General features: G+C 52.6%; 1 protein-coding gene across 13 annotated transcripts in view; it reads right to left on the bottom strand.

Moving 5' to 3' along the window:
- The window catches only part of tns1b (tensin 1b), a 592,899-nt gene that overhangs the window by 73,124 nt on the left and 507,469 nt on the right, over positions 1–12,306 (bottom strand). For all 13 annotated transcript variants that reach the window (XM_060828194.1, XM_060828191.1, XM_060828193.1 and 10 more), the window contains one exon: positions 9,626–11,254. In XM_060828194.1, coding sequence (XP_060684177.1) covers positions 9,626–11,254 — 1,629 coding nt within the window. The remainder of the gene's footprint in view (positions 1–9,625; positions 11,255–12,306) is intronic.

The following is a 12,306-nucleotide window of genomic DNA, read 5'->3' on the forward strand; positions in this document are numbered from 1 at the left end:
CCCAGGACAGGGACAGCACAGGGTTGGATCCACAGTAACATTGAACATTCCAGCGCAGTACAGGCCCTTCGGCCCTCGATGTTGTGCCGACCTGTGGAACCAATTGGAAGCCCATCTAACCTACACTATTCCATTCTCATCCATGTGTCTATCCAATGACCATTTAAATGCCCTTAAAGTTGGTGAGTCCACTACTGTTGCAGGCAGGGTGTTCCACACCCCTATTAGTCTCTGAGTAAAGAAACTACCTCTGACATCTGTCCTATATCTATCACCCCTCAAGTTAAAGCTATGCCCCCTCGTGCTCGCCGTCACTATCTCAGGAAAAAGGCTCTCCCTGTCCACCCTATCTAACCCTCTGATTATCTTATATGTCTCTATTAAGTCACCTCTCAACCTTCTCCTCTCTAATGAAAACAGCCTCAAGTCCCTCAGCTTTTCCTCATAAGACCTTCCCTCCATACCAGGCAACATCCCAGTAAATCTCCTCTGAACCCTTTCCAAAGCTCCCACATCCTTCCTATAATGTGGTGACCAGAACTGTACACAATACTCCACGTGCGGCCGCACCAGAGATTTGTACAGCTGCAGCATGACCTCATGGCTCCGAAAATATCTCTCTACCTATAAAAGTCAACACACCGTATGCCTTCTTAATGACCCTGTCAATCTGGGTGGCAACTTTCAGGGATCTGTGTACATGGACACCGAGATCTCTCGCTCATCTACACCAAGAATCTTACATTTAGCCCAGTACTCTGCATTCCTTTACTCCTTGCAAAGTGAATCACCTCACACTTTTCTGCATTTAACTCCATTTGCCACCTCTCAGCCCAGCTCTGCTGCTTATCTATGTCCCTCTGTAACCTCCAACATCCTCAGCACTGTCCACAACTCCACCGACCTTAGAGTCGTCTGCAAATTTACTAACTCACCCTTCTACACCCTCATTCAGGTCATTTATAAAAATGCCAAACAGCAGTGGCCAGAAAACAGATCCTTGCGGTATAACACTAGTGGCTGAACTCCAGGATGAACATTTCCCATCAACCACCACCCTCTGTCTTCTTTCAGCTAGCCAATTTCTGATCCAAACCACTAAATCACCCTCAATCCCATGCCTCTGTATTTTGTGCAATAGCCTACCATGGGGAACCTTATCAGACCCCTTACTGAAATCCATATACACCACGTCAACCACTTTACCCTCATCCACCTGTTTGGTCACCACCTCAAAGAACTCAATCAAGAGTAAACTCAATAAAGTGAAGAGTAAAGCTCCCTCTACACTGTCTGGGACTGGGACAGCACATGAGGAGTTCATTGAGCTTGTTCCTGCTCTTTGTACGAGTTATCTGATTGGTTCCCCTCCCTTCCCCACAGCCCGGCCAATTCTTCCTTTTCAAGTACTTGTCCAAATTCCCTTTGAACGTTCCCATTGATTCTCTTTCCACTGCCCTTTAAGACAGAGGGCTTTGTCACCACAACAAGCTGATGAGGAAAAAAACTAAATTCTCGCTCATCTCTCCCTCTGGTCCACATTGTATTCAGCTTCAGCCCAATGACAGACCCCCCCCGAAACAGCACCCTGCACAGCTTCGATCACATCGAGTCATTCTCTCTCACAGTCTCTGCTGGGTGTACAATCCCAGTCGCTGAAAATGTGTTGCTGGTTAAAGCACAGCAGGTTAGGCAGCATCCAAGGAACAGGAAATTCGACGTTTCGGGCCAGAGCCCTCCTGTTCCTTGGATGCTGCCTGACCTGCTGTGCTTTAACCAGCAACACATTTTCAGCTCTGATCTCCAGCATCTGCAGACCTCACTTTTTACTCGTATAATCCTAGTCTCCAAGTCTCACAATATACGCAGTCCCTTGTTACTGGGACTATTCCTTCCTCTTTAAGAATTTGTTTCGTTCTCTGTAAGACTGGCGAATATTAAAATGCAAACTGCAGCTCAATAGAACAAGGCGACAGTTTTCCAGAGTGTGGGGATGTGGAGAGAGTGGGGGGACCTGACTTACACAAAGGCTGATATGTACTGCCAGTAAAACTCAGCTTCTTTCTGACGCATTCATTCTTGCCATTTCAGTGACAGCTTTAAATAAAAGCTGCTGTTGGCTTGTGGGGGGATCGCCGGGCTCAGTGGAATTTAAATTAATTTGGAGAAAGGGCTGTTTGAGCGGCCAAGGACAAACAAAAATAAAACGGACTGATGAATCGGAAGATTGAAGAATGCAGGGGGATGGAGGGCACGTAAATGTCAGACTGCTGATGGAGCCATTCTGGACGCAGTGAGGAGGTTTCCCTGTGTACTCAGCCATTCCATTTCTCTTCATAACGACTGGAGAAGGGAGAGGCTGCAGGCAGATGCAGGGCAGTGATGAATCCTGTGTGGGTGATAGCAGGGGTTAAACCCAATCACCGTACCCTGCCTGTCACCCTCCAAATGTGCCTCAATGCAGATTTTGGAATTCGAATTCAATAAAAATCTGAATTAAATTGTTAGTCTGATGGTGAGCATGCCACCATGATCATCATCTCCAATGAGAGACAACATAATCAGCGCCCCTTGGCATTCAATGGGGTTACCATCACTTAACACTCCACTGTCAATATCCTGGGGGTTACCATTGACCAGAGACTCAACTGGACTCACCACATAAACACCAAAGACCCTCAGGCAACACCTTCCAAACCCACACCCACTTCCATCGAGAAGGACAAGGGCAGCAGATCCATGGGAACACCACCCCCTGCAAGTTCCCCTCCCAGCCCCTCACCATCCTGACTTGGAAATATATCACCGTTCCTTCAGTGTCACTGGGTCAGAATCCTGGAATTCCCTCCCTAAGGGCATTGTGGGTCTACCCACAGCACATGGACTGCAGCGGGTCAAGGAGGCAGCTCACCCCCACCTTCTCAAGGGGCAACTAGGGACGGGGTAATAAAGAGTAAAAATCCCATCCATTAATTGAAAATAAAGTAAGAAAATTGTTGAAGACTCATATCATACTTGAAACACTAACACTGTTTCTCTCCCTATAGACACTGCCAGACCTGCTAAGTTTCTCCAGCACACTCTTTACTCGCTACGCTCATTCAACCACCTATCCCAGAGGGAGTCTCTCTATTGGGATCCCTATCCCAGAGGGAGTCTCTTTATCGGGACCCCTATCCCAGGGGAGTCTCTCTATTGGGATCCCTATCCCAGAGGGAGTCTCTTTATCGGGACCCCTATCCCAGGGGAGTCTCTCTATTGGGATCCCTATCCCAGGGGAGTCTCTCTATCGGGATCCGTATCCCGGGGAGTCCGTCTCTCGGGATCACTATCCCAGAGGGAGTCTCTCTATCGGGATCCCTATCCCGGGGAGTCTCTCTGTCAGGATCCCTATCCCGGGGAAGTCTCTGTATCGAGATCCCTATCCCAGGGGAGTCTCTCTATCGGGATCTCTATCCCAGAGGGAGTCTCTCTATTGGGATCCCTATCCCAGAGGGAGTCTCTCTATCGGGATCCCTATCCCGGGGAGTCTCTGTATCGGGATCCCTATCCCAGAGGGAGTCTCTCTATCGGGATCTCTATCCCAGAGGGAGTCTCTCTATTGGGATCCCTATCCCAGAGGGAGTCTCTCTATCGGGATCCCTATCCCGGGGAGTCTCTGTATCGGGATCCCTATCCCAGAGGGTGTGCCCATCCAGTTCCCTCTCTAAGTTTTCTGGTTCTGAAGGAATCTCACATGCAGACGGGTTGTTGTCCTCAGGAATGGCACGGTTACTCCCACACACGCTGTCGGAAGGTCTCACCAGGAGGTGGGCAAATGATAAACACAACATGCATTCGGAGAGGTCTATCATCACAGCAGGAAACAGAGGAGCATGCAAAAATAAAAACCGGGACAGCAGGAACAAACCGGAAAAGGTGTGAGATCTCTGACGCTGGAAAGATGGAGAAAGGTTGATGCTGTGACTAATTCCCCGGATTCGAGCGTTGTATTCTGGAGGGAAGGAATGAAAGGGAGAAGTTGCATGATGGAGAGCAGAGAAGAGACAGACATGTGAAGCACACGGAGAAAATGGGAGGTACATGCAAACAGACCAGGGTCAGTACACAGGCTCAGTCAGGATCTTCTCCTGCACAATTACTACTGTCTCTCTCTTTCTCTCTCTCTGTCTCTCTCTCTGTCCCCCCTCTCTCTCAGGGAGATATCTGTACACTGACTGGTGTCCCTCAGTCCCCTATCTCTCTCTTGGGGAGATATCTGTACACTGACTGGTGTCTCTCTGTCCCCTCTCTCTCTCTCAGGGAGATATCTGTACACTAACTGGTGTCTCTCAGTCCCCTATCTCTCTCTCAGGGAGACGTCTGTACACTGACTGGTGTCCCTCAGTCCCCTATCTCTCTCTTGGGGAGATATCTGTACACTGACTGGTGTCTCTCTGTCCCCCCTCTCTCTCTCAGGGAGATATCTGTACACTGACTGGTGTCTCTCAGTCCCCTCTCTCTCTCTCAGGGAGATATCTGTACACTAACTGGTGTCTCTCAGTCCCCTATCTCTCTCTCAGGGAGACGTCTGTACTCTGACTGGTGTCCCTCAGTCCCCCCTCTCTCTTTCCTCTCTCTCTCTCTCTCTCAGGGAGATATCTGTACATTGACTGGTATCTCCCAGTCCCCCCTGTCTCTCAGGAAGATATCTGTACACTGACTGGTGTCTCTCAGTCCCCTACCACTCTCTCAGGGAGATATCTGTGCAGTGCCTAGTGTCTCTCAGTTCCCTCTCTCTCTCTCTTTCTCCTCTCTCTCTCTCTCTCTCTCTCTCTCTCAGGGAGATATCTGTACACTGACTGGTGTCTCCCTGTCCCCCCTCTCTCTCTCTTTCTCCTCTCTCTCTCTCACTCTCTCTCTCTCTCTCTCTCTCTCTCAGGGAGATATCTGTACACTGACTGGTGTCTCCCTGTCCCCTATCTCTCTCTCAGGGAGATATCTGTACACTGACTGGTGTCTCCCTGTCCCCTATCTCTCTCTCAGGGAGATATCTGTACACTGACTGGTGTCTCCCTGTCCCCCCTCTCTCTCTCTTTCTCTCTCTCTCTCTCTCTCAGGGAGATATCTGTACACTGACTGGTGTCTCTCAGTCCTCTCTCTCTCTCTCAGGGAGATATCTGTGCACTGACTGGTGTCTCTCACGTTTTGACCTTCCACAGCTGGTCGGATGTCGCACTGCTATTAAAAATTTAATGGAAAATGGTAAACCGCAGAAATGTGAAGAGAGCGAAGTTAGAAAAAGATGATTTCAGCTCCGAAGAGAGAGGAGTGGGTGTGGGAGCACCATTCAGAGGGACAGGAAGAGACCATTAACTCCATTGGACTAACACACCATTCAGTTAGTTCACGTTCCAGTGTAACAGAACTCCATTACACACCTTTCCCAGGTCTCTGTAGACCTTTGGCGAACAAATCTAACCTTAAAATTAAAATGATAAATTGATCACAGGAGCAAGGAGAGGGTAAGGTGGGGATTGGAAGGATGCGTGAGGGTGCAAGTGAGAATCAGAGAGCGAATGGAAAAGCAGGGAGGTGTAGGTGGTTAGAGGGAGGGGTGAGAGGAGTCGAGGGACTGGTGTGGGGAGGGAGATGGCAGGAAGGTCCAGGAGGAGGGAAGGGCAGAGGGAAATATTAGGTAGCCAGGAGAATGGTGAAGTGAAATCAGCAGGAGGCAATGATTGGGATAAGGACAGTGAATGTACACTCTACTCTTTGCATTCGGACAACACAACCATCGATGGGAAGACACATGATGAGACCGACACGCAGACTGTGCAGAGGGATACAGACGGGTGAAGTGAGTAGACAGCACCTCAGCAGATAGAAGTCAATGTGAGAAAATTTCAGGTTACACACTTTGGCAGGAAGACCAGAGGGGATGAATATTATTTTCAGTTCAGAAAGCAGTAACACAAAGGATTTGGGAGATTCTGTCCATGATTCACAATACGCTGCTACCCAAATTCAGTGGGAAATAGGTGAGACAAATGGAACCCTGGTCTTTATTCCAAAGGGGATGGAGAATAAAAGTCAGGAGGTTTTGCTAAAACTATACAAGGCCACAGTGAGACCCCAGCTGGAATACTGTGAAGGGTTTTGGGGCTCCCTTATCTGAGGAAAGACAGGCTGCCAGTGGGGGCAGTCCAGAGAAGGTTCACTCAGCTGATCCCGGGGATGGAGGGACTGTCTCATGAGGAGAGGGTGAGTAGGTTGGGCCTCAACTCAATGGGGTTCAGAGAATGAGAGATGTACAATATTCTTAGGAGGCTTAACAGGGAAGATGTGGAGAGATTGTTTCCCAAGTGGGAGAGTCTAGGGCCAGAGAGGCATCATCTCAGAGTAAGGGGTCACCTACTGAAGACCGAGATGGGAAGGAATTCCTTCTTTCCGAAGGCTGTCGAGGCTGGGTCATTCAGGATATTCAAGACTGAGAGAGAGACGGATATTTAATCAGGGAGGGAACGGAGGGTTAGGGGGGAAAGGCAGGAGAGTGGGGTTGAGGATGATCAGATCAGCCCTGACCTCAGTGAATGGCAGAGCAGGCTTGATGGGCTGAATGGCCTCATCCTGCTCCTACATCTCATGCTGTTAAGTTCCCCTTTGAAAATGCTGTGCCCATATACTCCAGATTTAAGGACAAAGCTTTCAGAGAGCAGCTGAATACATAGCCTGACACAGATGAAACAGCGTGCACACCACACCCGAATGAAATCCCAAAATACTCGATCTCCAGCGAGTTAGTATTTGGGCGAGTTGGACCGTCTTTAACCCTTTCCTGTCAGTCGCATCTGATCAGCTGAGTGAGCTGTCGAGACGTTGTACTGAGTCAGTGCCCATTACACACTCCAGACCCTCACAAGTGAGCCTGGACTGCGAGGGAGATACCAGATTGCAGGGACATCACACCTGTATCGAATTCTGCCCTCCTGAATAATAATCAGGGCACACTTACATTCCTGGTTATGGTTGTCTCCATCAGACTGATTGATCCAGGTGGAATGACCCCATCCTGCTCCACCCTCTCACATTCCCACTCACCCACCCTCCCGGAGTCCTACCTGACCCTGTCCCCATTCCCCACACTCCCATCTATTTACCTTCCTCCAAGAACCCTCAATCCCCCCCCACTTTTCTCCTATTTCCCTCAATCTAATGCTGTTCTGGGTGGCACGGTGACTCAGTGGTTAGCACTGCTACCTCACGGCGTCAGGGACCCAGGTTCAATTCCTGCCTCGGGTGACTGTCTGTGTGGAGTTTGCACATTCTCCCCGTGTCTGCGTGGGTTTCCTCCCAAAGATGTGCGGGTTAGCATGGATCGGTCATGGGAAATTACCAGTAGTGCCCAGGAATGTGCAGATTAGGTGGGATGGCCATAGGAAAAGCAGAGATATAGGGTAGAGGGTTATGTCTGAGTGGGATACTTTTAAGAGGACTGGTGTGGACTTGATGGGCTGAATGGCCTGCTTCCACATGGTTTCTATGATTGATGTTTCAATCCCCCTGACCAATTCCCTGCTGCCCACCCTCCCTGAGGTGGTTATGCCATCAGCACGATTCCTCTCCTTTGTACAAACTCCCTGGGCTCCACACGGACCCCCACGCTCACATCCTCACTTTCTTCCCTGAGATCGGAAGCAAGGCCCCACAGTCGGAGTATTGTGCTCAGTTCGGGGCCCCGTATCTCAGGAGGGATGTACTGGCCCTGTAGCGGGTTCACAGGAGGTTCACGGGAATAGTCCCAGGAATGAAAGGCTTAACATATGAGGAACGTTTGAGGATTGGGGTCCAGACTCGATAGAGTTTAGAAGGATGAGGTGGGGGGACCTAATTACAACCTACAGAATACTGAATGGCCTGGACAGAGTGGATGCTGGGAAGGTGTCACCATCGGAAGGAGAGACTAGGACCTGAGGACACAGCCTTAGAGTAAAGGGAAGACCATTCAGAACGGAGATAAGGAGAGACTTCTTCAGTCAGAGAGTGGGGAATCTACGGAATTCATTACCAAAGGGGGCTGTGGAGGCCAGGTCATTGAGGATATTTAAGACGGACCCAGACAGGTTCCTGAGTATCAAGGGGATCAAGGATTATGGGGAGGAAGTGGGAGAATGGAGTTGAGAATCTTATCAGCCAGGATTGAACGGGTGAGCAGGCTTGATGGGCTGAATGGCCTGATTTCTGCTCCTCTGTCTTTTGGTCTTATTAGCTTGGGTCCCAGACTTTGTTCCATTCCAGACTCCATCTGAATGTGTGCAGCAGAGAATCTCCACAGAATTCCCCATTTGTCAGAGAATGATCAGGATCCTGTTCTGGAGAGACAGGGATCCCATTGGGAAGCCGTCAGGAAAGAGATGAGGAGGGGGCTACATAACATCGGGAAAATAGGAGGAGCTCCGGAGAGTGTGTCATTTTAAAAAAATTCCACTTTTAATTTCCTGAATCGCTCGGTTACGGTCGGGTGGTTTCACTGAGGGATCGGGTTCATTTGTATTTCGGAAACTTGGCCCCTGATGGTGTGACCTATACGAGACAGCCCTTCCCCCCCCCCCCCCCCTTCCCCCCCCTTCCCCCACTCCATCCCCTTCCCCCACTCCCTCCCCCATTGCCCCCCTCTCCCACACTGTCCCCCTCCCTCTCGCCCACTACACCCTCCCCCTCCTCCACTGCCTCCCCTCCCCCACAGCCCCCCACTCCCTCCACCTCCCCCACCCCTCGCACACTCCCTCCCCTAGTGCCCCCTCTCCCACACTGTCCCCCTCCCTCTCGCCCACTGCCCCCTCCCCCTCCTCCATCACCTCCCCTCCCCACTCTCTCCCCCACTCCCACCCCTCCCCCACTGCCTCCCCCTCCCCCACAGCCTACCCTCCCCCACAGCCTCCCCCTCCCCCACACCGTCCCCTTCCCCCACTCCTTCCCCCTCCCCACTCTCTCCCCCATTGCCCCCTCTCCCTCACTCTCCCCCTCCTCTACTGACTCCCCTCCCCTTCCCCACAGCCCCCCACTCCCTCCCCCTCCCCCACCCCTCCCCCACTCCCTCCTGCACAGCCTCCCACTCCCCTACTCTGTCCCCCTCCCCATTCCCTCCCCCTTTGCCCCCTCCCCACTCCCTTCCCCTCCCCCACTGCCCCCAACTCTCACCCCCTCCCCCTTCCCCACTGCCTCCTCCCCCCACTCCCTCCCCTTCCCCCACTGCCCCAACTCTCTCCCCCTCCTCCACTCCCACCCCCTCCCCCTTCCCCACTGCCCCCAGCTCCCTCCCCCTCCTCCACTCCCACTCCCACCCCCTCCCCCACTGCCCCCAGCTCCCTCCCCCTCCTCCACTCCCTCCCCCACTGCCCCCAACTCTCTCCCCCTCCTCCACTCCCTCCCCCTCCCCCACTCTCTCCCCCTCTCCCCACTCCCTCCCCCTCCCACAATGCCCCAACTCCCTCCCCCTCCCCCACTCCCTCCCTGCCCCCTACTGCCTCCCTCCTATTTCTGCCATCCCCTTGCCTTCCCCGTTCAATGTTGCCTGTCCCAGGCCCCTGGGCACTTCCCTGATGCCCCGCCCGGAGGAATGAGGGTGTTTCTTGCCAATTCTTACCTGCCACCCGCTGAGCCACCAGACCCTCCAAGTTATAATGTTCTTCCTCGGGCATCCTGGTGATGCCATCAAAGCTGGCAGATTTGACGGGAGCCTGTGCCACAGTGTAGGATGGTAGCGTGGCCCCACCGTAGGGGGTGAATGGTGGATCCAGAGAGAATGACTTGGCGCTGAGGCCTCGTCTGTAACTTGTGGCTGTGGTGTCAGCTGGCTGTGCCGACTGGCTGAGATGGCCATAGCTTGGGTAATAGGCACTGCCAGGGACAGACTGGTGTTCCTGAGGTGGATAGGCACCCTGTAGGCCATTGTCCACGTGTCTCTGCTCTTGTCCCAGTGAGCTCGGATGGATTAGATCAGTGGTGCGTCCCAATGGTTGGCTTGGCGTAGACAGGTTGGCAGACATGATGGATGCCTGGGGGCGGTCTGGGACGTTGGCCTGAGGGGTGGGCTCACTCTGAAACCTTTTGGCCTGAGACAAGGACGGATCGAGGTCCAGCATCAGGATGTTGAGGGCCTCGATGGACTGTTCAATCTCCTGCTGGGAGGCCATCCTTGGGAACGGCGGGATGTTGTGGCTTTGCAGCGTGGGTTCGGAGCTGCTGTGCTGTGGGCTCTGAGTTCTCAGAGAGCTGCCGCTGGGTCCCTCAGGCAGGCCGTTGGCCTGTGGGTGCAACAGTGACCAGCTGCCCTGCTGCTGCCAACTACTCAGGCCTCTCTGGACAGCGTCTCTGCTGCTGGTACTCCGTGCTGGTGTTTGGGGCACCGGCTCGTGTCTGGAGCTATCCGGCGTGCTGAATGACTGTGAGCGATACATGGCGTTCGGGCCAGGAGGGTAGGACTGCTGGACAATGGCAGTCTGAGGCTGTTGGATGCAGCTGGGCATGGTGTACGTGACTGGCTGGGGGCTGGAGATGACAGGGACCAAGTGAGCCCGCGGAGCTGGGGCTTGTCCAGTCTGCGTCAGGCTGTTGCTCCTCGGGATGTTTTTGGTGTAACCAGGTTCTGCCGACTCTGGGTCACTGTAGCCCCCTCGCTGGGGTTTGTTGGTGTAGCCCAATGGCGGCCCATTGGGCACGAGCCCAGTTTGGTCCATGGGGGGAGACTCGCGGTAGCTCGCTTCTCCTGCTGCTGAGGGGTAGGCACCCTCAAAGGACGAGAGGGTCCCCACGCTGTCAACGCTGTTCAGGTCATGGTTGGGCAAGTCGTCATCTAGAATGTCAGTCTCCCGCTCAGCGTTGGCCAATGGCAGGTCTCCGTTGACGTGGACCTGGGCAGGTACCAGCACGTGGTGCGCTCCGGCCGAGATGGTGAGTCCAGCCGCCCGGGTGTGCATGGGCGCCTCACTGTCCAGGCCGAACCCGCTGAGTAAACGGTCAAGTTCCCTCCTCTCCTCAGGCGTGATGCCCTGGGTACTGGCAGGCGGTGGCTCGTCAGTCTTGTCGGTTTTGGTGGAGGCGGTGGAATTGCCCGAGTCACTGCTCACCGAGAGGGTGTGCTCGATGTGATTGGGCACTCCGGGTAAGGGAATACCGTTGGCAGTGACCGGATTGGTCGTCCCATCGGTCAAATCCTTCTTCTTTACTTTGGCGTACAGACTCCCATCCAAAGGGCCCTGGGTGTGCACCACATCTACAAGAAACCACAATGGAAACCCATCAAACTGCCATCAGATTAACAACCAGACCCTCTCTGCTCATGGTTCCCTCCAAGTGATACAGACCAGGGCTCAAACAAGAAATATGAGGGTAAAAACACAGAGAGACAATACAGGCCTCAATGGTCCAACACTGGGGGGATACAGGAGCAGAGAGACCTCAGGGTTCACCTACATGATCCTCTGAAGATGGCTGGGCAAGGTGGGACAGTTGCTCAGAAATCTTATCGGATCCTTGGGTTTATAAATAGAGGCGCAGAGTATAGAAGCAAGGAAGGGATGCTCCACCTCCACACATCATTGGTCAGGCCACATTTGGAGCATCGTGTTCAGATCTGGGCACCTTATTTAAGGAAGGATATTAAAGCCCTGGGGAGAGTTCAAAAGGGATTTACTGGAATGATCCCGGGAATAAGGGATTTTAGATACAGGGAAAGACCAGAGAGATTGGGTTTATTCCCCTTGGCACAGAGAAGGTTAAGAGGTGACCTCACTGAGGTGTTCAAAATGATGCACAGTATTGACAGGGTAAAGAGGGAGATTCTGTTTTCACTGGTTGGTATGTCAGTAACGAGGGGGTCACAACTTCAAGATTGTCAGTGAGAGGGTTCGGAGTGAGATGGGGAGAAACTCCGTTACTCAGAGAGTGGTTAGGATTTGGAATGTGCAGTCTGGGAGAGTGGGGGAGGGGGATTCCACAGGAGGTTTCAGAGAGAGCTGGGAATGTGAAAGGGATGAGGTTAGAGGGTTACGAAGATAGGCAAACGTGAGGACTGCAGATGCTGGAAATCGGAGTCTAGATTAGAAAAGGTGTTGGAAATGCACAGCATCTGAGGAGCAGGAAAAGTGACATTTCAGGCAAAAACCCTTCATCAGGAATCTGCAGGGATAGGGCTGGAGAGTGGGATTGGCTGGGTAGCTCTTTCAGGAGCTGGTACAGACACGATGGGCCGAACGGACTCCTTCTGTATCTCTATTATTCTATTAGATCTGAGCCAGAAGTCACATGACACCAGGTTATAGTTTA

This window comes from Hemiscyllium ocellatum, chromosome 7 (assembly GCF_020745735.1).
Source record: "Hemiscyllium ocellatum isolate sHemOce1 chromosome 7, sHemOce1.pat.X.cur, whole genome shotgun sequence".
Lineage (NCBI taxonomy): Eukaryota > Metazoa > Chordata > Chondrichthyes > Orectolobiformes > Hemiscylliidae > Hemiscyllium > Hemiscyllium ocellatum.